General features: G+C 39.1%; 1 protein-coding gene across 1 annotated transcript in view; it reads right to left on the bottom strand.

The window, feature by feature from the left end:
• CYB5R1 (cytochrome b5 reductase 1) overlaps nt 1-27,497 on the bottom strand; it is a 102,374-nt gene that overhangs the window by 26,652 nt on the left and 48,225 nt on the right. The window contains exons 5-6 of the mRNA XM_073618010.1: nt 22,788-22,917; nt 16,080-16,163 (exon numbers count right to left, since the gene is read on the bottom strand). Coding sequence (XP_073474111.1) covers nt 16,080-16,163; nt 22,788-22,917 — 214 coding nt within the window. The remainder of the gene's footprint in view (nt 1-16,079; nt 16,164-22,787; nt 22,918-27,497) is intronic.

Raw genomic sequence — 27,497 nt, 5'->3', positions numbered from 1 at the left:
GCATGACTCCAGATCAACTTTCTTTGCAAACATTCTGCAAGTCTGCTGCAAGTTCTGGTTAAGTTATGTTGCGCAGTAGTCATCCCACCACAGGGGTCACTGTGGCTGAATTTTCATGCTAAAGATCTGCAGAGCTCTTGCTGTAGACTCACCAATGCAACTTTGCTCTTGCTAGAGACTTGCCACGCAAATTTGCTACAAAAGTGTCAACTAGAACTTTTGCTTCAAGTGCTCTGCAAGTGTACAACTTGAGAGTGAAAATGTGCAGCAAGTTAACAGACTTACAATTCAACAATGCCACAAATTTGTGGCAAGTTATCCTTGCTATCTGGGATGATGATGGGGGGTGAGGTGGCGGGCAGTATGGGGAGACAGTATGATGGGAGGGTGGTAGTGGAGGGCTGTATGGGGGGACAGCATGACCGGAGAGGGGCAGTATGGGAAGGAGCAGAGACAGTCAGCAGCACAACTGGAACATTATACTCGCTGGGCAGTGTATTCTTTTACATTCTGCTGTGACAGAGAGTTTGTTTCTCCTACAGTTCCGGCGGCAGGAACAGCCTTGAGGCAGGAAGTAGGAGCTAGAGTTGGGGGGCGGAGCTAGGAGGTGGAGCTGGCGGTCCTAGGTACGGATGACTGCTTGCCTCTTGACTCTTGGCTGGATAGGAGGGCGGGCAGGGCGGCATATAGGAGAACCGATCCTTCTGCTGCAGCTGCTGAAAGACCTGCAGGAGACAGGAGGACAATAGAGAAGATCGGTTCTCCTATATGCTGCCCTGCCAGCCCTCCTATCCAGCCTGGTGCTGGCTGCATACAGCGTGTAAAGTCAAGAGGCATGCAGTCTTTCCTTACCTAGGTCCGCCAGCTCCGCCTCCAAGCTCCGCCCCCCAACTCCGGCTCTGGCTGAAGTGTAGACAAACCTGACAGGGGAGCCGCATGGGGGGCAGGGTTGCGATCACAACTCTTGCAGCCCCTATAGCTACGCCCCTGTGTATATTATACACACACACACACACACACACACACACACACACACACACACATATATATAAAATCACTGTGCAATAACATGAAACTTGCTTACCCAGAACTAAAAATGATATGCCTCTTGGAAGCAATGAAAGCAACACAGACCGTAGCTTCCATTACACACATTTGTATGTCACTAATTTATATGCATTTGTTGCAAAGAGATTTTATATACAGTATATGTTAAAGGACATTGTTACTGTATCACTAAAAAGAAACACAATATGTTTTTAATATTGCTAAGTACAATCAAATCAGCAGCATGGGCTTAATTATACTTGTGGCAAAAACAGCCACTCCTCTGAAAAGCGATCCATGTTTGGAGTGCTTTTCAAAGGCATTTGGCAAGTGATGAGGAGGCTATATGTCACTTCCTCACCGCCTGGTTTAACCCCTTAAAAGGCGCACTACTGCTCTGCAACCACGTTCATTGCAGGCAGTTGAGGGGAGGTTTAAATGTGACACAATTCATATGATAGGGGGTATAATGTGTACATCCCTGGTTGCTGCCTTTGCAGCTAAAGAGGGAATGATAAAAACGTGGCTGAGCCACATGTTTTTACCACCCCCAACCGCAAGTGTAAAAATGAAAAAAACACATTGCCCCCAAAAAAATCCATCAAACAGCACAAAGTCACTTTAGGGACTATTAAAAAGGTCCACTGAGTACTCCTCAATTTAGTAATCACATCCACAGTGCTCAAATCCTCAGCCTGAGAAGAGCAGAACATAATTGCACTGTACCTCTAACGCTACCACTGAAAGTGCTTCAGCGCTCTGAGATCTGTTCTGGTTTAGTCCCAGCAGCTTCTGGCCTGCCCACCACCTATCAGAGCCAAGGGAAGTGCTCTGAAACCCCTCAGCTCTGTGCTACAGTGATGGGCAGGTGGGCAAAGAAAGAGCCCTACAGCTTAGTTAGGCATGGCGGCAATGCCCATGTCTGTCAATGAGGCTCAGGAGAAAAGCTCCCAGCATGCCCCCTCGAACACTGTGCCTGGGGCACGTGACCCTTCTGCCCCCTCCCTTGTCCTTGTCTTGCCTTCAGCTCCCACTGACCTCTACTGCGTGATACGTGGTCCTGACCCCTGCACTCTATACTGTATGCTGTGTGTTACAAAGTCCTGACCAAAAAGTTTTTATTTTTTGCTGGTTACTCTGTATTTTGTAACCATTTTAATGAAGTTCTTCTTTAGGCTAGACTCAGACAAAGTGTTAGCTCTCTACCCATTTTCTCTTTTCTTCTTTGAATGATCCATTTTTCCCCATAACTGACATTGGGGCTTTTTCTCTCCCACGGACCAGCAGTATAAGGGACCCTATGATGCATTGGGGGTTATTTACGAAAGGCAAATCCACTTTGCACTACAAGTGCAAACGACAAGTGCAAGGTGTACTTGAAATTGCACTGAAAATGCACTTGGAAGTGCAGTCGCTGTAACTCTGAGGGGTAGATCTGAAATGAGGGGAAGCTCTGCTGATTTTTATCATCCAATCATATGCAAGCTAAAATGCTGTTTTTTATTATCCTTGCATGTCCCCCTCGGATCTACAGTACAGCGACTGCGCTTCTGAGTGTACTTTCAGTGCAATTTCAAGTGTACTTTGCACTTGTAGTTTGCACTTGTAGTGCAAAGTGGATTTGCCTTTCGTAAATAACCCCCATAGTCCTTACTGCTGCACTTTGTATACTGTCGTACATTGCTTTCTAGTGCATTATATACACCTAACCCCTGCACTCTGTATATAATGTTGCATATTACATAATCCTGACTGAAGTGATAGTTTTTTGCAAACTAGTTTGCAACAACTAATTAGGTTTTTGCTTACGGTAGGTTTATATGTGAGATTATATTTAACCATGGTTCTTTAGGCCACACCCAATATTCAGCACAATTTAGCAATGCAGATTATTTTAGCACGGGGCACGCTGCATGGCTTCATCTCAAACTCTTCCTTTTTCTCAAGTTCCAAAGTTGGAAGGTTTATAATTGTGTCAGTATAATACTCACATGTACATCCGCACTACAGAGCTAAAAAAGTTTTTTGGTCCTATTGGCCTCTTTGCTAATAATTGATCACTAAGGCTGGGTTCACATATGCGCGAATTGGATGCGGTTTAAGGCTGGGTTCACATATCTGTGGTGCGGTTTGCAGTCCGGTGTCCGGTGCGTTTCTGTTCACCGGTTCAAGTGCGATTCAGGTGCAAATTTTTCCCTGAATTTGCACCTGAATCGGACCCAAAAACGCACAGGACCGTTTCAAAACTGCACCGCAGTGTGTGAACCGGCTTCATTGAAAGTCAGTCACACTCACATGTTATGCCAATTGTATGTGGTTAAAATCGCACCCAATTCGCACGACAAATTCAGGCAAAAATCCGGACCTTATTTGCAACTGAACCGGTGAACAGGAACGCACCGGACCCCGGGCTGCAAACCGCAGGCCCACATATGTGAACCCGGCCTAATACTTGGAGCTATCAATCAGGACGCTGCAATCGCCAAAGTTTATCATACATATAAATTGCTACCAAATGTGTAATATTCAAATCCATGTGCAGTTCTAATGACCAAATTTATGTTTTAGTACACTCTGAAAAGCTGGCATGTACTGATTTTTCTATATTATCTGTTGCTGCCACCTATTGGCCTTTCAATAAAATTACATACAGCATTGCACAATGTTTTATGTGCCTTCTAGAACAAATGACTCTTCACTGATTCAGAATGAGTAACAAATAAGGACTTTTCTCCAACTTTCTCCAGATCTACATACTTGTTCTTGGTCAGCGATGCTATTGAAGCTGAACCCCAGGCAGATATGAAAACCACAAGTTAAAGCAGTTACATACTCATTACATACCTTCCAACTTTTGAATTTCAGAATGAGGGACACTGTAAGAAGGAAACGATCTGCGGTGCATGTAGCTATCATTTCGCTATGTTACATATTTGAACGATTAATGTTATTGAGAAGTACTTATTGATTGAATGGTTCCAAATCATGTAATGAATATATACAGTATACCAGTCTTTGTATTTTTAAAATTATGTATGTATTTTGGTTTGAAGAAGGGCATTATCGCTTTAGCCCAAAGCGGTTACCTACATACCAGGGACATGCAGTGAGGTCAGTGGCTGGTGAGGCACTGGCTAATATCAGAGCGAGATACACACAGGTTACATACGCCATGATTGTTAGAGCGAGAGTAATAATTCTAGCACTAGACCTCCTCTATAACTCTAAACATGTAACCTGTAAAAATTTTTAAAGCGTCGCCTATGGAGATTTTTATGTACTCAAGTTTGGCGCCATTCCACAAGTGTGCGCAATTTTAAATTATGACATGTTAGGTATCAATTTACTCAGCATAACATCATCTTTCATAGTACACAAAAAAAAAAATCGGGCTAACGTTAGTGTTTTTTACATTTTTTTATTCATGAAACTGTTTCTTTCAAAGAAAAAAAAACTTGTTTGAAAAATTGCTGCGCAAACACTGTGTAACATAAAAAGTTGCAAAGACCTCCATTTTATTCCCTAGGGTGTCTGATAAAACTATATATATATATATATATATATATATATATATATATATATATATATACAGGGATTTTTTTCAGGGGGAACTTGGCTCAGACCCTTTTCGGGGGGGGGCTGCTCACCACAATCACTTGTAAACACAGAAGTCCGGTTACTGTGTTTACAAGTGACAGCTCTGCACTCTGTGTGTAACCCCCCTGAACTCTGCACTCTGTATGTAATGCAATCTTGGTATTTAATGCCCCTTTCAGACCCTTCTACTGTTCGTAAGATTTGAATGACCACACCCACTATTTGATGTGATTTGGAGGGTGTATGTGGGTGGAGGGTTTTGGGGGGTCGTGGTTGAGTTCCAGCACCTATTGTTTGAGAAAAAAAGCTCTGTGTGTATATATATATATATATATATGTATAAATATAATGTTTATGGGCTCTGAGTAATTTTCTAGCAAAAAAATTATGATTTTTACATGTAGAGGAGAAATGTTAGAATTGGCCTGGGTGGCAAGGAGTTAATTACCATAAGTAAGTAATATGCAAATAGCGGAATATCGGAATATCGGAAAATGGTTATGTAGAAATAGAATGAAATCAAATTCTAATAGAAAACAATAGAATAGAAAAACAATAGAACAGAATAGAAAGAAATATTATATATATATATATATATATATATATATATATATATATATATATATATATATGTATATAAATAAAACCATCTTCCGAAATTGGAATTTGGTACAGAATGAATTTGAATAGAAAAGATTAGAATACAATATTTTATATTTTTTTCTATTCTTGTTTTTCTATGCTATTCTTTTATATTATTTTATATTCTATTCTAATCTTTTCTATTCAAATTCATTCTGTACCAAATTCCAATTTCGTAAGATGTTTTATATATTTATATATATATATAGAAAAAACACATGGAACGATGCTTGATGCCAAAAAGTGTCCTTTTACTGAAAAGTTAATCCATTAATTGTTTCAAAATACAAGCAAGCCACTGTACAGTTCCGAGCACAACTCGCTCTTCGTCAGGCTTTTCAGGCTGTGTGTGAAAGGCTAAACCACACTGTGTTCCTTTATCCACACCCAGTCTGATACACACCTGTGTCACATAATTAATTATCCTATACAAAACACCTAAAACCATTCCAAATTTAACCCTGTTAAATAAACCTACTACCCTAAAACCATCCTAAATTCCCCAATAGGGGATAATCTACAAGATAGGTTCATCATATTACATCTCAAATATCCTCATCATATCACTTATGAACCAATTATATTATCTCATTTAATTAGCTCGGTGTTTTGTAAATATTTCTCATGAATATACATATGTTGCTATTTCTATACATGTCTCAAGTTTCTTCATGGATTCCAGTTGATATTCTGCTATCTAGTATTTCCAACGGGAGCCTTTTGTGATCAATCTAAAGAAAATATAACATATTCAAAAATAGTCATACCTCTAATCAATCTTGTACTATAAATTTTTAAACAAACAGAAACAAATCATAGTCCCTGTTCATACCATCAGGGTACAGGGACTGTAATTTGTTGATCCACCAAACTTCACGTCTTTTTAGTTTCAAAATCCTATCACCCCCTCTTTTGTCATGGGGAATCTCTTCTAAAACCATAAAGCGTAGATCTGTGTCTTTGTGGCCCATTTCTGAGAAGTGACGCGATACAGGTAAACTTGATTGAGGATGTCTAATTGTACTACGGTGTTGTGCGATACGGTCTTTAATTTTTTGGGTGGTTTCCCCCACGTAAAGGAGATTACAGGGGCATGTGAGAATGTAAATTACATATGATGACTGACAGGTGTAAAAACCGTTAATGATTATTTTCTTATTAGTCCTAGGATGAGAAAAGTTATTCCCTTTGATAACTAAATTGCATTGAATGCAATTGAGACAGGGGTAACAGCCTTTTCTTTTACTGCCAAGAAAGGTCATCTTTTTCTCATCCTGCCTCTCTGGTTTAAATTCGGATCGCACTAAGAGGTCGCGCAAGGTTTTATTGCGCCGGTATGCCTTCATCGGAGTTAGCTGAAACTCCTCTATATGAGGATAGGATCGTTTCAATATCGTCCAATGTTTTCTTAATACATTAAAGATCCTCTCGCTATAACTGTTAAACTGGAAGACAAATGGAATTCGAGGTTTGTCAACTGAGTATCTTTTCCTATTGGGAATTTCAATAGGATTCAAAATCTTATTTAATTCGTGTCGGATTATGTTTTCTGGGTAGCCCCGCTCCTTAAATTTGCAGCACATTTCATCTAATCTTTCATTTTTAACTGTAGTATCACTCACTATTCGCGTCACTCTGAGAAGCTGGCTTCTGATAATAGAACTAAAGACATGAGGGGGATGATAGCTGTCATATCTCAATAGCTGATTCCTATCTGTAGGTTTCGTGTATATGTCAGTTTCAATCCGTCCCTGTTTTATATATGCCCGTATATCTAGAAAGGGGACCGAATCTCCACCAATATGAATCTTGAACTGGATCTCTGGTGAAATACTATTGATCATCTCATCAAACATTTTGAGTGATTCAATGTTGCCCCGCCATATGACAAAAATGTCATCTATATAACGCCACCAGGTGGCGCAATGTTCCCGAAACAGATCATTCACAAAAATATGTTTTTGCTCAAAATCATGCATAAATGAACAAGCATATGGCGGGGCAACATTAGAACCCATGGCTACCCCCGTCAATTGCACATAGTACCGGTCCTTAAAGAGAAAATAGTTATTGTACAAAATCAATCTAAACAATTTCTCAAAAAAAATGATTTGAGCTTCTGAGTACTCCTGACATTTCCTAATTAGGCTTAGCGCTGCCTCAATGCCAGCCACATGAGGAATCGATGTATATAGACTTGTTACATCCCAAGTGACAAGGATATATTCATTCTGGATTTGTGGTAAGTCCCTGATTTTGGTCAGAAAGTCACCAGAGTCCTTGATGTAAGATGGGGTGGCCTTAACCAAGGGTGATAGTACTTTATCCAGTAACTTGGCCGTGGGTACAAAAATCGAATCCCTCCCCGATACAATCGGGCGTCCCGGTGGGGAATGTTTGTCCTTATGGATCTTGGGGAGTATATACAAGACCGGAATGCGGGTATGTGTTGGTAACAAAAATTCGCATAAATCGTGTGAAATTAATCCTTCTTTAAATGCCGGTTTCACAATACTCTCCAAGATCTTTCTAATACTCCATGTGGGATCTGATTGTAGAGGTTTGTATACTGTGTCGTCATCCAATTGTCGCCTGATCTCATTCTCATAAGCCTGGGGGTCCATAATGACTACCGAACCCCCTTTATCAGCAGGTTTGCAAATAATATCATTCCGTTTGGTTAATTCCCGTAATGTCACTCTTTCATGAGGGGACAGATTGTTAGGTACATGATCTTTAAAGTCCACTTGTTTCAACAAACGTTTCACATCTCGGGTAACCTCCTGTACAAACATCTCAACAGGGACATAAGTGGTAGGGGGGACGGATTTAGATTTCATTACCAGTCCTAGACTTTTACTGCTTAGTCTCCCTTCAGGTATGTCATTATGAACAAATGGTTTGTGAAGAAAATGGACCTTCCATCTAATATTGCGAAATAGGCGATACAGATCTTGATCTAACTGAAATGGATCTAGGTGACTTTTAGGACAGTAAGATAAACCACGGTTAAAAAGTCCTACCTCATCCGGTGAAAGGACCCGCCTGGAGATATTATGAACTAGGTCTCCCTTGGTCGGCCGCGGTTGCCTCGTGTATTGCGATATCTGTCGTGGCTTTCTTCTCTGTTGTAGCGGGACCTGGTTTGCATCCGAGTGGTAGACCGTTCTCTGCGATCTGCTTGTAAAAAATTGGATGAGGAATCGGTATCTGTATTGGCTGAAGAGTTGTCAGATATCTCTCTCCTATGGCTTCCATAGTCGCTGCGACCTCGTCGGTTGTATGGACGTGGCCATCGGTACACCTGGTTCCTCTCATAATCCTCAATATCCCGATCAAATTTACTGCGTTTTCTGGTCTCCAATTCACAACGATACTTGTTAATACTTTCATCGGCCATCTCCTTACATTTATTAAACTCTTCCAGAGACATCGCAGTACGCAATTCTGATTCAATCTTGGTGAGTTGTTCCGACAATGAAGCCAATTCCTTATGTATGAATGAGATGGTCAAAGTCATTAAATCAAATGAACATTTGTTGAGAATTTGCATAAATGTACTCTTAAACTCATCATTATCGCTGAATAGGGTCGGGGCCAAACGTACCCTCAGACCTCTGGGGATTCGTTGTACTCGATGGTATTCGGCCAAGGTTAGCCCGTGCAATTCCAGAGAAGTATGTTTCCTTCTTAATTTCTCCCATGTACGAGAGTTGTAGACCGGGGTATTGCCCGTTAGAAAATTTCTGGATCCTGAGATCTGAGACATGATCTGTGTGGTCTCTTCTTGGGTGTATGAAAATGTAGCTCCATTAGTATCCATCACAACTGAAGGTAACTTACTCACTGGGAGTGTAATAAATGAACATCAGGTGGGTTACCCTCTTATCTTGAAGTCCTTGTTCAATCAAAGCACCGTCAAGGTGGACTCCCACCGGGACGCCCGATTGTATCGGGGAGGGATTCGATTTTTGTACCCACGGCCAAGTTACTGGATAAAGTACTATCACCCTTGGTTAAGGCCACCCCATCTTACATCAAGGACTCTGGTGACTTTCTGACCAAAATCAGGGACTTACCACAAATCCAGAATGAATATATCCTTGTCACTTGGGATGTAACAAGTCTATATACATCGATTCCTCATGTGGCTGGCATTGAGGCAGCGCTAAGCCTAATTAGGAAATGTCAGGAGTACTCAGAAGCTCAAATCATTTTTTTTGAGAAATTGTTTAGATTGATTTTGTACAATAACTATTTTCTCTTTAAGGACCGGTACTATGTGCAATTGACGGGGGTAGCCATGGGTTCTAATGTTGCCCCGCCATATGCTTGTTCATTTATGCATGATTTTGAGCAAAAACATATTTTTGTGAATGATCTGTTTCGGGAACATTGCGCCACCTGGTGGCGTTATATAGATGACATTTTTGTCATATGGCGGGGCAACATTGAATCACTCAAAATGTTTGATGAGATGATCAATAGTATTTCACCAGAGATCCAGTTCAAGATTCATATTGGTGGAGATTCGGTCCCCTTTCTAGATATACGGGCATATATAAAACAGGGACGGATTGAAACTGACATATACACGAAACCTACAGATAGGAATCAGCTATTGAGATATGACAGCTATCATCCCCCTCATGTCTTTAGTTCTATTATCAGAAGCCAGCTTCTCAGAGTGACGCGAATAGTGAGTGATACTACAGTTAAAAATGAAAGATTAGATGAAATGTGCTGCAAATTTAAGGAGCGGGGCTACCCAGAAAACATAATCCGACACGAATTAAATAAGATTTTGAATCCTATTGAAATTCCCAATAGGAAAAGATACTCAGTTGACAAACCTCGAATTCCATTTGTCTTCCAGTTTAACAGTTATAGCGAGAGGATCTTTAATGTATTAAGAAAACATTGGACGATATTGAAACGATCCTATCCTCATATAGAGGAGTTTCAGCTAACTCCGATGAAGGCATACCGGCGCAATAAAACCTTGCGCGACCTCTTAGTGCGATCCGAATTTAAACCAGAGAGGCAGGATGAGAAAAAGATGACCTTTCTTGGCAGTAAAAGAAAAGGCTGTTACCCCTGTCTCAATTGCATTCAATGCAATTTAGTTATCAAAGGGAATAACTTTTCTCATCCTAGGACTAATAAGAAAATAATCATTAACGGTTTTTACACCTGTCAGTCATCATATGTAATTTACATTCTCACATGCCCCTGTAATCTCCTTTACGTGGGGGAAACCACCCAAAAAATTAAAGACCGTATCGCACAACACCGTAGTACAATTAGACATCCTCAATCAAGTTTACCTGTATCGCGTCACTTCTCAGAAATGGGCCACAAAGACACAGATCTACGCTTTATGGTTTTAGAAGAGATTCCCCATGACAAAAGAGGGGGTGATAGGATTTTGAAACTAAAAAGACGTGAAGTTTGGTGGATCAACAAATTACAGTCCCTGTACCCTGATGGTATGAACAGGGACTATGATTTGTTTCTGTTTGTTTAAAAATTTATAGTACAAGATTGATTAGAGGTATGACTATTTTTGAATATGTTATATTTTCTTTAGATTGATCACAAAAGGCTCCCGTTGGAAATACTAGATAGCAGAATATCAACTGGAATCCATGAAGAAACTTGAGACATGTATAGAAATAGCAACATATGTATATTCATGAGAAATATTTACAAAACACCGAGCTAATTAAATGAGATAATATAATTGGTTCATAAGTGATATGATGAGGATATTTGAGATGTAATATGATGAACCTATCTTGTAGATTATCCCCTATTGGGGAATTTAGGATGGTTTTAGGGTAGTAGGTTTATTTAATAGGGTTAAATTTGGAATGGTTTTAGGTGTTTTGTATAGGATAATTAATTATGTGACACAGGTGTGTATCAGACTGGGTGTGGATAAAGGAACACAGTGTGGTTTAGCCTTTCACACACAGCCTGAAAAGCCTGACGAAGAGCGAGTTGTGCTCGGAACTGTACAGTGGCTTGCTTGTATTTTGAAACAATTAATGGATTAACTTTTCAGTAAAAGGACACTTTTTGGCATCAAGCATCGTTCCATGTGTTTTTTCTATCATTTATGGTGGAGTTAAACTTGGGAGTCCACCTTGACGGTGCTTTGATTGAACAAGGACTTCAAGATAAGAGGGTAACCCACCTGATGTTCATTTATATATATATATATATATATATATATATATATATATATATATAATTTTTTTCTATTCTGTTCTATTGTTTCTCTGTTCTAGTCTTTTCTATTAGAAATCAATTTCATTCTATTTCATTCTGTTTCTGTGTAACCATTTTCAAATTCAAATTTCGTATGAGGGACACTGTAAGAAGGAAACGATCTGCGGTGCATGTAGCTATCATTTCGCTATGTTACATATTTGAACGATTAATGTTATTGAGAAGTACTTATTGATTGAATGGTTCCAAATCATGTAATGAATATATACAGTATACCAGTCTTTGTATTTTTAAAATTATGTATGTATTTTGGTTTGAAGAAGGGCATTATCGCTTTAGCCCAAAGCGGTTACCTACATACCAGGGACATGCAGTGAGGTCAGTGGCTGGTGAGGCACTGGCTAATATCAGAGCGAGATACACACAGGTTACATACGCCATGATTGTTAGAGCGAGAGTAATAATTCTAGCACTAGACCTCCTCTTTAACTCTAAACATGTAACCTGTAAAAATTTTTAAAGCGTCGCCTATGGAGATTTTTATGTACTCAAGTTTGGCGCCATTCCACAAGTGTGCGCAATTTTAAATTATGACATGTTAGGTATCAATTTACTCAGCATAACATCATCTTTCATAGTACACAAAAAAAAAAATCGGGCTAACGTTAGTGTTTTTTACATTTTTTTATTCATGAAACTGTTTCTTTCAAAGAAAAAAAAACTTGTTTGAAAAATTGCTGCGCAAACACTGTGTAACATAAAAAGTTGCAAAGACCTCCATTTTATTCCCTAGGGTGTCTGATAAAACTATATATATATATATATATATATATACAGGGATTTTTTTCAGGTTGAACTTGGCTCAGACCCTTTTCGGGGGGGGGCTGCTCACCACAATCACTTGTAAACACAGAAGTCCGGTTACTGTGTTTACAAGTGACAGCTCTGCACTCTGTGTGTAACCCCCCTGAACTCTGCACTCTGTATGTAATGCAATCTTGGTATTTAATGCCCCTTTCAGACCCTTCTACTGTTCGTAAGATTTGAATGACCACACCCACTATTTGATGTGATTTGGAGGGTGTATGTGGGTGGAGGGTTTTGGGGGGTCGTGGTTGAGTTCCAGCACCTATTGTTTGAGAAAAAAAGCTCTGTGTGTATAAATATATATATATATATATATATATATATATATATATATATATATGTATAAATATAATGTTTATGGGCTCTGAGTAATTTTCTAGCAAAAAAATTATGATTTTTACATGTAGAGGAGAAATGTTAGAATTGGCCTGGGTGGCAAGGAGTTAATTACCATAAGTAAGTAATATGCAAATAGCGGAATATCGGAATATCGGAAAATGGTTATATAGAAATAGAATGAAATCAAATTCTAATAGAAAACAATAGAATAGAAAAACAATAGAACAGAATAGAAAGAAATATTATATATATATATATATATATATATATATATATATATATATATATATATATATATATATATATATATATATATATATATATGTATATAAATAAAACCATCTTCCGAAATTGGAATTTGGTACAGAATGAATTTGAATAGAAAAGATTAGAATACAATATTTTATATTTTTTTCTATTCTTGTTTTTCTATGCTATTCTTTTATATTATTTTATATTCTATTCTAATCTTTTCTATTCGAATTCATTCTGTACCAAATTCCAATTTCGTAAGATGTTTTATATATATATATATATATATATATATATATATATATATATATATATATATATATATATATATAATTTTTTTCTATTCTGTTCTATTGTTTCTCTGTTCTAGTCTTTTCTATTAGAAATCAATTTCATTCTATTTCATTCTGTTTCTGTGTAACCATTTTCAAATTCAAATTTCGTATAGAATGAATTCACATTCAAATAGAAAAGATTAGAATAAAATAGAAAATAACAGAAAAGAAAAGAATAGAAAAACAATAGACCAGCATAGAAAAAATAAATAAATAAAAAATATATATACATATATAAAACCATCTTCCGAAATTCGAATTTGTTATAAAATTAATTCAAATTTGAATAGAAAAGAATAGACTAGAAAAACAATAGAACAGAATAGAATAAAATATATATATTATATTTTATTCTGTTCTGTTCTATTGTTTGTCTAGTCTATTATTTTCTATTCTAAACTTTTCTATTCAAATTCGAATTCATTCTATAAGAAATTTCACTTTCAGAAGCCATCTTCCGAAATTCGAATTTCGTATAGAATGAATTCAAATTCGAATAGAAAAGTTTAGAATAAAATAGAAAAGAAAAGCATAGAAAAACAATGAAACAGAATAGAAAAAAATATTTTATATATATATATAAAACATCTTCCAAAATTTTAATTTCATATAGACCGAAATCAAATTTGAATATAAAAGATTAGAATAGAATAGAAAATAATAGAAAAGAATAGACTAGAAATACAATAGGACAGAATAGAAGAAAATATAATATATATATTATATTTTCTTCTATTCTGTTCTATTGTTTTTCTAGTCTATTCTTTTCTATTATTTTCTATTCTAATCTTTTCTATTTAAATTCGAATTCATTCTATACGAAATTCAAACTTCAGAAGCCATGTTCCGAAATTCAAATTTCGTATAGAATGAATTTGAATTGGAATTGAAAAGACTATTATAGAATATAAAATAATAGAAAAGAAAAGCATAAAAAAACAATAGAAGAGAATAATAAAAAAAAATATATATATATACTGTATATATATATATATATATATATATATATATATATATAATTTTTTTATATATATATATATATATATATTCTATTTATTATTTTATATTCTATCGTATTGTTTTTTTTAGAAAAACGTTTACGTTTTCTATTTTTTTCGAATTCGATTCGAATTTGTTTTTGAATTTGTTCGTTTTTTTTCGGATTTGTTTAAATTCTTTACTTTTGTATTTCAGAAATTTGGATGCATCTGAATTTCTGAATAATTAAAAATTCGTCCGAATTTCGATTCGGAACGAAACGAAATGCACATGTCTATGGCAAAGAACTCTCTGAGGATCTGAAAAAAAGAATTGTTGATCTGCATAAAGATGGCCTAGGCTATAAGAAGATTGCCAAGACCCTGAAACTGAGATGCAGCATGGTGGCCAAGACCATACATCAGTTTAACAGGACAGGTTCCACTCAGAACAGGCCTCACCATGGTTGACCAAAGAAGTTGAGTGCAGGTGCTCAGCGTCATATCCAGAGGTTGTCTTTGGAAAATAGATGTATCAGTGTTGCCAGCATTGCCGCAGAGGTTGAAGAATGCACACTGCATCAAATTGGTCTGCATGGCTGTCCTCCCAGAAGGAAGCCTCTTCTAAAGATGATGCACAAGAAAGCCCTCAAACAGTTTGCTGAAGACAAGCAGACTAAGGACATGGATTACTGGAACTGGAAGATAAACCTATTTGGTTCAGATGGTGTCAAGCATATGTGGTGGCAACCAGGTGAGGAGTTTAAACACAAGTGTGTCTTGCCTACAGTCAAACATGGTGGTGTGAGGGTCATGGTCTGGGGGTGCATGAGTGCTACTGGCACTGGAGAGCTACAGTTAATTGAGGGAACCATGAATGCCAACATGTACTGTGACATACTGAAGCAGAGCATGATCCCCTCCCTTCGGAGACTGGGAAGCAGGGCAATATTCCAACATGATAACGACCCAAAACACACCTCCAAGACAACCACTGCCTTGCTAAAGAAGCTGAGGGTAAAGGTGATGGACTGGCCAAGCATGTCTCTAGACCTAAACCCTATTGAGCATCTGTGGAGCATCCTCAAATGAAAGGTGGAGGAGCACAAGGTCTCTAACATCCACCAGTTCTGTGATGTCGTCATGGAGGAGTGGAAGAGGACTCCAGTGGCAACCTGTGAAGCTCTGGTGAACTCCATGCCCAAGAGGGTTAAGGCAGTGCTGGAAAATAATGGTGGCCACACAAAATATTGACACTTTGGGCCCAATTTGGACATTTTCACTTAGGAGTGTACTCACTTTTGGTGCCAGCGGTTTAGACATTAATGGCTGTGTGTTGAGTTATTTTGAGGGGACAGCAAATTTACACTGTTATACAAGCTGTACACTCACTACTTTACATCGTAGCAAAGTGTCATTTCTTCAGTGTTGTCACATGAAAAGATATAATAAAATATTTACAAAAATGTGAGGGGTGTACTTACTTTTGTGAGATACTATATATAGAGATAGATCTATATATAGATCTATCTCTATATATATTTACACTTTACTTGCTGTTTTCTTTGAATTCAGCTTAAGGTAGTGGGGCACAAAAACATCCAGGCAATTGAACATTTTTAAAAAGGTGTGATAATGGACAGGTTTACGCTAAGCTTTAGTATTTCACAATCAGGACCTTTTCTGTCACAACTGACAAAAAGGCGAAATTTGAGACAAGATTTCCACCCTGTCTCATGGCAGGAATGAGTAATGAGTAATGCTTTGACTTTGTCATCATTTTACATACCTGTTCCACCTGCAATCATTCCTAGTTGACGGACAAACTTTCTCACTGCTGGAGATCTCTTATTTGGCTGAATGGCAAAATAACCTAATGACAAAAAGAGTGGTAAAATCAGTGAATAGGCTTGTACCTAATAAAAAATTAATATTGGTTCTTTCTTTGCTTATCTTTAAAGCGGAGTTCCGGATGAAATGACAGTTCGCAGAGTCAGGCCTGATCCCTGCGATCGCTAACAGTTTTTTTGGTAGCATTTTGGTGAACTGGCAAGCACCAGCCCCAAGCAGCGTCAGGTTAGTGCCAGTACCGCTAACACCCACGCACGCAGCATACGCCTCCCTTAGTGGTATAGTATCTGAACGGATCAATATCTGATCCGATCAGATCTATACTAGCGTCCCCAGCAGTTTAGGGTTCCCAAAAACGCAGCGTTAGCGGGATCAGCCCAGATACCTGCTAGCACCTGCGTTTTGCCCCTCTGCCCGGAGCAGCCAAGCCCACCCAAGTGTAGTATCGATCGATCACTGTCACTTACAAAACACTAAACGCATAACTGCAGCGTTCACAGAGTCAGGCCTGATCACCGCAATCGCTAACAGTTTTTTTGGTAGCGTTCTGGTGAACTGGCAAGCACCAGCCCCAAGCAGCGTCAGGTTAGCGCCAGTAACACTAACACCCACGCACGCACCGTACACCTCCCTTAGTGGTATAGTATCTGAACGGATCAATATCTGATCCGATCAGATCTATACTAGCGTCCCCAGCAGTTTAGGGTTCCCAAAAACGCAGTGTTAGCGGGATCAGCCCAGATACCTGCTAGCACCTGCGTTTTGCCCCTCCGCCCGGCCCAGCCCAGCCCACCCAAGTGCAGTATCGATCGATCACTGACACTTACAAAACACCAAACGCATAACTGCAGCATTCGCAGAGTCAGGCCTGATCACTGCGATCGCTAACAGTTTTTTTGGTAGCGTTTTGGTGAACTGGCAAGCACCAGCCCCAAGCAGTGTCAGGTTAGCGCCTGATCAGAGACCAGAGTGGCTCCAAACATCTCTATGGCCTAAGAAACCGGAAGCTATGAGCATTTCATGACTTAGATTTTGACGGATGTAAACAGCGCCATTGGGAAATTGGGAAAGCATTTTATCACACCGATCTTGGTGTGGTCAGATGCTTTGAGGGCAGAGGAGAGATCTAGGGTCTAATAGACCCAAATTTTTTCAAAAAAGAGTACCTGTCACTACCTATTGCTATCATAGGGGATATTTACATTCCCTTAGATAACAATAAAAATGATTAAAAAAAAAATGAAAGGAACAGTTTAAAAATAAGATAAAAAAGCAAAAAAATAATAAAGGAAAAAAAAAAAAAAAAAGCACCCCTGCCCCCCCTGCTCTCGCGCTAAGGCGAACGCAAGCATCGGTCTGGCGTCAAATGTAAACAGCAATTGCACCATGCATGTGAGGTATCACCGCGAAGGTCAGATCGAGGGCAGTAGACCTCCTCTGTAAATCTGAAGTGGTAACCTGTAAATGCTTTTAAAGGCTTTTAAAAATGTCCTTATTTTGTTGCCACTGCACGTTTGTGCGCAATTTTAAAGCATGTCATGTTTGGTATCCATGTACTCGGCCTAAGAATATCTTTTTTATTACATCAAACATTTGGGCAATATAGTGTGTTTTAGTGCATTAAAATTTAAAAAAGTGTGTTTTTTCCCCAAGAAATGTGTTTTTGTGTTGAAAAATCGCTGCGCAAATACTGTGTGAAAAAAAAAATGAAACACCCACCATTTTAATCTGTAGGGCATTTGCTTTAAAAAAATATATAATGTTTGGGGGTTTAAAGTAATTTTCTTGCAAAAAAAATAATTTTTTCATGTAAACAAAAAGTGTCAGAAAGGGCTTTGTCTTCAAGTGGTTAGAAGAGTGGGTAATGTGTGACATAAGCTTCTAAATGTTGTGCATAAAATGCCAGGACAGTTCAACCCCCCCCCAAATGACCCCATTTTGGAAAGTAGACACCCCAAGCTATTTGCTGTCGAGTCTATGGAATATTTTATATTGTGACACAAGTTGCGGGAAAAAGACAATTTTTTTTTTTTTTTGCACAAAGTTGTCACTAAATGATATATTGCTCAAACATGGCAAGGGAATATGTGAAATATGTGTTGCTTCTCCTGAGTATGGGGATACCACATGTGTGAGAATTTTTGGGAGCCTAGCCGCGTACGGGACCCCGAAAACCAAGCACCGCCTTCAGGCTTTCTAAGGGCGTAAATTTTTTATTTCACTCTTCACTGCCTATCACAGTTTCGGAGGACATGGAATGCCCAGGTGGCACAACCCCCCCCCCCAAATTACCCCATTTTGGAAAGTAGACACCCCAAGCTATTTGCTGAGAGGTATAGTGAGTATTTTGCAGACCTCACTTTTTGTCACAAAGTTTTAAAAATTGAAAAAAGAAAACAAAATGTTTTTTTCTTTTCTTTCTTCATTTTCAAAAACAAATGAGAGCTGCAAAATACTCGCCATGACTCTCAGCAAATAGCTTGGGGTGTCTACTTTCCAAAATGGGGCCATTTGGGGGGGGGTTGTGCCACCTGGGCATTTCATAACCTCCGAAACTGTGATAGACAGTGAAGAGTGAAATCAAAAATTTACACCCTTAGAAATCCTGAAGGCGGTGATTGGTTTTCGGGGCCCCGTACGCAGCTAGGCTCCCAAAAAGTCCATGTGGTATCCCCATACTCAGGAGAAGCAGCTAATGGTTTTGGGGGGGCAATTCCACATATGCCCATGGCTTGTGTGAGCAATATATCATTTAGTGACAACTTTGTGCAAAAAAAAAAAAAAAGTGTCACTTTCCCGCAACTTGTGTCAAAATATAAAATATTCCATGGATTCAACATGCCTCTCAGCAAATAGCTTGGGGTGTCTACTTTCCAAAATGGGGTCATTTTGGGGGGGGGGGGTTTGTGCCATCTGGGCATTTTATGGCCTTCAAAACTGTGATAGGTAGTGAGGAGTGAAATCAAAAATTTACGCCCTTAGAAATCCTGAAGGCAGTGATTGGTTTTCGGGGCTCCGTACGCGGCTAGGCTCCCGAGAAGTCTCACACATGTGGTATCCCCGTACTCAGGAGAAGCAGCTGAATGTATTTTGGGGTGCAATTCCACATATGCCCATGGCCTGTGTGAGCAATATATCATTTAGTGACAACTTTTTGTAAATTTTTTTTTGTCATTATTCAATCACTTGGGACAAAAAAATTTATATTCAATGGGCTCAACATGCCTCTCAGCAATTTCCTTGGGGTGTCTACTTTACAAAATGGGGTCATTTGGGGGGGTTTTGTACTGCCCTGCCATTTAGCACCTCAAGAAATGACATAGGCAGTCATAAAATAAAAGCTGTGTAAATTCCAGAAAACGTACCCTAGTTTGTAGACGCTATAACTTTTGCGCAAACCAATAAATATACGCTTATTGACATTTTTTTTACCAAAGACATGTGGCCGAATACATTTTGGCCTAAATGTATGACTAAAATTGAGTTTATTGGATTTTTTTATAACAAAAAGTAGAAAATATCATTTTTTTCAAAATTTTCTGTCTTTTTCCGTTTATAGCGCAAAAAATAAAAACCGCAGAGGTGATCAAATACCATCAAAAGAAAGCTCTATTTGTGGGAAGAAAAGGACACAAATTTTGTTTGGGTACAGCATTGCATGACCGCGCAATTAGCAGTTAAAGCGACACAGTGCCAAATTGTAAAAAGTGCTCTGGTCAGGAAGGGGGTAAATCCTGACGGGGCTGAAGTGGTTAAAATTAAAAAATGATAATGTAAAAAAATTAGATTTTTTTTTTAGTTTTGTTGCTTTTTTGTTTATGGATTATATACAATTTTAGGAATTTTGGCAAGAAAATATCACCAAAATAAAGACTTATCTTAAATACTGACAAAGTTATTTGTGAATAAATTATGGTTGAGGTTCATTTGTCAGTCTGTGTGGCGCTGGGCAAAAACTGCTGGATTGGGGCTAAGGTAAGTATGTTAGTTGGTGAATTGCACTCTGGGACCTAGGAGGAATAACTGAAGAAGTTGTCCTAAAAGAAACACAACCCCCCACATTATGGGTGTTGTCTTACACATTTTATATTTTACATTTTATATTAAACCAGTCAAAAGCCCTGGCAATTAGACATGTGCACACTGAAATATTTTGTTTCGGAATTTCTTTTTCGTCCGAAAAATACATTTATTTAGTTACTCCCGAAATTTGTTTTTATTTATTTCCTTTTTCGTTAAAAATTGCATTAGTCCGAAAATCCAAATTAATTAAGGTTGAATCTGTCATTGAAGGCTTATGGTGTCTGTCGAATGTTCAAAGAAGATTCGACGGAGCAGCTAAACTGTACGTGTACATTTCCGATTTAATTTTCCGCCTAAAAAAACTAGCTGTAGTAGAATCTATAATAATAAATCCCCCCCCCACAACACGGGCAGCCTCTGAGGCTATCACAACACTAGCAACACTAGTATCACTATCAAGTTCGCAACATTAACACAATAGCAGCAGATTATTATGAAAAAGTTAAGTTGAACTGTAGCTTGCTGCAGTATTGTTCTGCTGCTGGCTTATGCTTAATTGCTAAATAATTCAGGCTCTCTGACAAACGGACCAGCTAAGATTGACTGTCTTCTGAAATGATTCAGTGTGTGTGTCTCTCTCTGCTAGCAAATCGTAAGTGAAAGTAAGTTGGCTGTATGCGCAGGGCTTTTTTTCTTGGAGAATAGGTGCAGGAACTCCCCCCGTCTGAGTCACCCCTTGTCTCTGCCCGTACCCACCTCTGACCACCGTCCCTTGATTCCACCATCTACCCACCTACCAGTACTGCCCCTTTTAGAGAATACAGAACCAAGTATCATTTTGTGGTGCTAAATCATTTGTATGGAACATATTAATGATAAAAAGAAAAGCAGTAAAATAGATCGCCTGCAGCCAGCAACAATAGACAATAGAATCCCAGCAATAGATCCCCACACAACAATAGACCCCCCCCAGCAACAATGGACTCCACCCCAACAACAATAGATTACCTGCAGCAACAGTGAACCACCCACAACAAAGCATTACACCCAGTAACAAAATATCCACCCAAGTAACATTAGATGCCCCCCCCTCCCCCCAACAGCAAAAACAGATCTCCCAGCAGCCAGCATCAATGGATCCTCCAGCAGCCAGTAAAAATAGACCTCTCCCTCAACAGTAGATCTCTTCCAGCAACATAAGACCCCCCCAACAATAGATTCCCCATCAGCAACAATAGACCCTCACACAAAATCAGATCCCCACCAGTGACAATAGATTCCCCAGCAGCCAATATCAATAGACCCTCCAGCACACCCACACCCCATACTATTACATACATTTAGTGCTGGAGGTGCCGGAACTGCGTTCCCCCGCGTTCCCGCTGAAAAAAAGACCTGTGTACGTTTGTACTTAGTTCTAGCTATTTTACTGCCCCTCCTCTTTGGTTACAATCAGCCAATAACATTCATCATCATCATTATTTTTATTTTACTTCCCCCACCCAATTCCAGCAGCGATCTTTTCTCTCTATGTGGAATCTTTTCTCACTATGTTGAATCTTTTCTCTCTATGTAGAATAATCTTGGACTAATAGAGTTAAGGTTAGGCACATTCGACCACAGGTTTGATGGACACAGATTGTTATTGTCAGCGTCATGTCGAATCTCCTATCTACATCGAACTGTTGTTGCAACGAAAACGAAAATAAAGCATTTGCTTATGTTGGATCTTTTGGTTTTCGTATTCTGCACTTTCGTTATCGTTTGTTAAAACGATAACGAAAATACCTGAAATTCGGACGAAAATGCATTCGGACGAAAACGAATGCACATGTCTACTGGCAATTCATACTGAGCAAGCAATAAAATATCATAAGTGGAGGTTACCTTCAGTGAAAGCTGCAATTCAAAGTAAGTAGTAAGATCCAGAGATATTAGGGTTGCATATAGTTACATTTTCCCTGGATGAACTTTACCTATAAATGTTAGTACCCAGTTATATTATGTACATTTAGGAAAGTATCCAGGCTTTTCTTAAAGCAATCTACTGAGCTGGCCAGAACCACCTCTGGAGAGAGTCTATTCCACATTTTCACAGCTCTTACTGTGAAGAAACCTTTGCGTATTTGGAGATGAAATCCCTTTTCATCTAGACGTAAAGAGTGCCCCCGTGTCCTCTGTGTTGACCGTAAAAAGAATAACTCAACACCAAGTTCACTATATGGACCCCTTATATATTTGAACATGTTGATCATATCCCCCCTTATTCTCCTCTTCTCAAGAGTGAATATATGAATATATATATATATATATATATATATATATATATATATATATAAAAATATATATATATATATATTTTCAATCAAAGTAAAGCTTGGCCCTGCCCCCTCAGCCTCAAAAATTTTCCTCTTTGTCTTTAATAAAATGTGTTACCTCATTAACCAATAAGAGGGCACAGCAGGTGTGTGAAAGAGGGACCAAGACTAGCGTCCAGATTTGTGTATGACTTTAGATCATATCTATCTATCTATCTATCTATCTATCTATCTATCTATCTATCTATCTATCTATCTATCTATCTATCTATCTATCTATCTAGCTATGTATCATGATCCCATACCTTTTCCTTCGTATTCAAGAAGTCCTCTGGGACCTTGAACTTCAATGCTGTCCCTTATGGAGAGATTGTCTAGATACTGGGACATTTTACCTCCTTCAGGAAAGTCAGGATGTTCATCTTTAAAATAGATCTTTAAAAAAAACATACTCTGGAATCATAATTCTGCAATCATTTTACTTTTATGCAACATTTCTTTTAAACACTAAGTACCATTAATTAATTAATAATGCCCTGTTTGTAAGGGTTGGTTTACACCTGAATCACACAGGAACAAGGTGTTTTTCTGTGTGATTCCTGTGCAATTTTGAGCCTGTTCATTTGAATGGCCTGAAATCGCACAGGATCACACTGAACTTATTGCATGTACTAATTTTCAGAAATGAACTGCACCAGGTCACATGGTACTGCGGTTTACAATCTGCATTTGGAGTGTAGTTTGTAATACATTGACACCAGCAGAGGATCGCACACCCAGTGCATTTTGAACATGGTGTGCTCATGGAATGTGGGTGTTCTGCACCACATTCTGGTGTGAATGAGCCCTTAGTTACAGTGTACAAGAAATAACTCTAAATTTGTTTGCCATCATTAAAGCGGTTGCGAACCTCAGACATACAACATGAATAAGGCACATCTCTCTATAGTGTGTATTTGTCTCAGTTCAGAGCACTAAGGGTTAGTTTACACTTGCTTCAAAACATAGCTTCAGACACGCTTTGTTAAAGCTCTCTGAACGCCAGTCAAAGCCCCTGCCACTAAATAAAACAGTTAGCTTACAGTTCTGTTTACACCTTGCTTTTGCTTGGTGCTTCTATGAGGCTTTGGTGGAGCTTCGATGGGGCTTCGATGAACCTTTGGTGGGGCTTCGGTGAGGCTTCGTGGGGCTTCGATGAGGCTCCGGTGGGGCTTCAAGTGAGCTTTGCCATAGACTTCTATGGAGGCTTTGAAGATGCTTTGAAGTACCACTAAAGCTACATGGGGTATAATTTTTGAAGCGAAATCAAAGAAAAGCAAAAGCAATGTGTAAACAGGACTGTAAGCTAACCATTTTATTTAGTGTCAGGAGCTTTGACTAGCGTTCAGAGAGCTTTAACAAAGTCTTTTTGTTTTGAAGCAAGTGCAAACTTACACCTTGCGTTTGCTTTGCTTGGGCTTCCCTTCAAAAATTATACCCCATGTCGCTTTAGTGGTGCTTCAAAGCATCTTCAAAGCCTCCATAGAAGTCTATGGCAAAGCTCACTTGAAGCTCACTTTAAGCTCGCTTGAAGCACCTGCAGATTTTGAGAGGCTTTAATTCAGCTTTAGCTTCACTCTGTTTTGGAGAAATTGCAGGTATGAGATATCCACACACACACAGGGCATCTATCAAGCTTCAACAAGGCTTTAAAAGAACATTACGGAAGCATCACCGACACTCCACCGAAGCATCACCAAAGCTTCATTGATGCACCACCAAAGCATCATCAAAGCACCACGAAGCATCAAAAACACATCATAAAAGCATGTTGAAGCGGTAGGCACCTTAATGTGTGTTGAAGCCAAAGTAAGTGTAAATGAGCCCTTTGTGTCATTCTTGTCTGCTGTTTCAGTCCTCTGCTATCAGAATGAATCAATCCTGACAAGTTTTCCTGACACCAAGAGAAAAAAGATGACAGGGTAGGGAGCTCCAGTAGATTGACAGTCTTTGCTCTGTTCCTGTGTGCTGTGTGAAGGGGGGTGTGTCTCTTCTCTCCAATCAGCTCTCAGCTCTCCTCACTGAGCTCTGCAGATTGTAACTTCAGCTTCCCATCCCCTATTTTTCAAAGCTGAGAAATGCTGTGTAAATTCTGCACTTCTGAACAGATGTAGAGAAGAGAGAGTGGTAGATAAACAGGTACAACTTATGTAGAAGGATTTGTTTCATCTCTGTGCATCAGTCACTTCACTCATTATATGTAAGGGTTTACAACCACTTTAAATAAAAACACTGTAGTTGATTTACTAAAGGCATAGGGACTGTTCACTCAAAAAGATTGCCCACCGAGCTTAGTAAAGAAAGTGACCTCAAACAATCAATTTCCTTCACAAATGATTGGCTATCCAAAGTGAACACAGTTTCACCTTATAAACTATTATTCACTTTGCAAAGTGAACATACACTTTTTAATCACTTCCCGCCCGGCCTATAGCAGAATGATGGCTGGGCGGTGGTTCTGTTATCCTGACTGGACGCGGGGGCACGCAGCACGGCGATCGGTGTTGTCAGTCTGACACACCGCATCTCAGATCGTGGTAAGGAGCCTCCGTCAGAGGCCAATCACAGCCGATCATCGGATGAACCAGGAAGTGCCAGGAAACGGCTTTCCTTGGTTCGCGTTGACAGGGAGAGCTGATCAGCGGCCTGTCAGAGTGGGGGTCTGTGCTGATAATCAGCACATTAATTATCAGCGCAGCCCTCATGAGATGTGCCCACCATAGCTGCAAATATGTGCCCATCAGCTGCCAGTCAGTGCCCATCACAGTGCGAGTCAGTGCCCACCTCAGTGCCCACCACAGTGCCAATCAGTGCCCATCAGTAACACCTGTCAGTACCTCATCATCAGTGCTGCCCATCAGTGCCATCTGTGTCCATCAGTGCCACCTGTCAGTGCCCATCAGTGCGCCTGTCAATGCCCATCAGTGCCACCTGTCAGTGCCCATCAGTGCCGCCTATCAGTGCCCATCAATTCTACATATTAGTGCCTCATCATCAGTGCCCATCAGTGCCACCTTATCAGTGCGCCTCATCATTGCCCATCAGTTCTGCCTCATTAGTGCCCGTCAGTGAAGGAGAAAACAGAAACGAAGAAAAACTGTTTTTTTTTTAAATTTCTGACTTTTTTCATTTGTTTAGCAAAAAAAAAAAAAAAAACGCAGAGGTGATCAAATACCACCAAAAGAAAGCTCTATTTGTGGAAGGAAAATTATAAAAATTTAGTTTGAGTGCAGTGTTGCATGACTGCGCAATTGTCATTCAAAGTGTGACAGCGCTGAAAGCTGAAAATTGTCCTGGGCAGGAAGGTCGAAAGTGTCCAGTATTGAAGTGGTTAAAGTGGATGTAAACCCGACTCATTAAATTTGAGCTGGGCACATATATCTGCAGTGTTTTGTATTCTCTCTTCAGAGTACTATGTCCTGTAGCTATTGCCTGCTCAGTTCTTCTGTTATCAGCCTGATAACTTCTGACAAGTTCTCCATCACATGTGATAAAAGCAGCCGAACGATTCAGCTCTACAAACAGAGCTGAAAGTTTCTACCTATGAGGAGAGAGGGTGTGTGCCTTTCCTCCAATCAGCTGTCTTGGCTGTATGCCCAGGCTTCACTGCAGTACTAAACATTAAGAGAAAATTCCCTAACAGGATGTGCACTTTCTAAACAGTATATAAAGATGAAGAGAGCAGATATGCAAATACAACTTATGTAGAGAGATTTGTTTCATTCCTGTGTATCATCTGAGGCTGTTCACTTCACTGGGTATATGTGAGGGTTTACATACACTTTAAAGCTGATGTTTAGCTAACAAAAAGAAAATCACTACAGCTTTAGTCACATTACTCACCTCAAGTCCCATGTTGTGCAGGCAGCTGGATCCTAGAAAATTCTTCATTGCAGGGATGCCTATTCTCTTTTTGTCTCTGAACCCACAGTGCTGTACTGGATAATAGACATGTGCACTCTTGAAATATTTCGTTTCGGAATTTCGTTTTTGTCCGAAAAATAAATGTATTTAGTTACTCCCGAAATTCGTTTTTATTTATTTTGTTTCGTTAAAAAATGCATTTGTCTGAAAATCCGAAATAATTAAGGTTGAATATGTAATTAAAGGCTTATGGTGTCTGTCGAATGTTCTAAGAAGATTCGACAGAGCAGCTAAACTGTACGACGCCGCAATCGTACATTTCCGGTCAAATGTTCCGCCTACAAGCTATAGTAGAATTCTAATGTTGTATGACACTAGTAATAATTATATTTATTAATTATTATTACTAATCAACCAACATTAGAATTCTTCTATAGCCTATGGGCGGAGCATTTGACCATAAATGTCCTCTCGCGGTGACCTTTTCGTCGAATCTTCATGTTGAATCTTTTCTCTCTATGTCAAATAATCTTGGACTAATAGAGTTAGGTTAGGCACATTCGACCACAGGTTCGATAGACACAGATCGCTATTGTCAGCATCATGTCGAATCTCCTATCTATATCGAACTGTTGTCGCAATGAAAACGAAAATAAAGCATTTGTTTATGTCGTGTCTTTTGGTTTTCGGATTCTGCACGTTCGTTATCGTTTGTTAAAACGATAACGAAAATACCCGAAATTCTGAGGAAAATGCATTCCGACTAAAATGAATGCACATATCTACTGGATAACAGCTTCAGGTTTTTGGGCAATACAGCAGTACAGATTGTTTGATGGGGATATACCCCCTCCTTCCTCCTCCTCACATGAGAAAAGTTCCTTCATTGATTACACTGCCTGTAACATAACTCTCGCTATCTATGAATGGTGGAGAGTCTGATCATTCACAATATTCTCTCCCCTCACAGAGCATGTTACAGGCAGTGTAATTAATAAAAGATACTATTTCAATAGAGGAGGAGGAAGGAGGTGGAGTGTCCTCGTTGGACCATCTGTACTGCTGTTCTGCTTGAAGACCTGAAGCTGTTAACCTTTGCAACACTGGAAGTT

This window comes from Aquarana catesbeiana, linkage group LG02 (genome assembly GCF_042186555.1).
Source record: "Aquarana catesbeiana isolate 2022-GZ linkage group LG02, ASM4218655v1, whole genome shotgun sequence".
NCBI lineage: Eukaryota > Metazoa > Chordata > Amphibia > Anura > Ranidae > Aquarana > Aquarana catesbeiana.
Note: the sequence above shows the minus strand (reverse complement) of the source record. Positions and strands in the feature narration are given on the sequence as shown.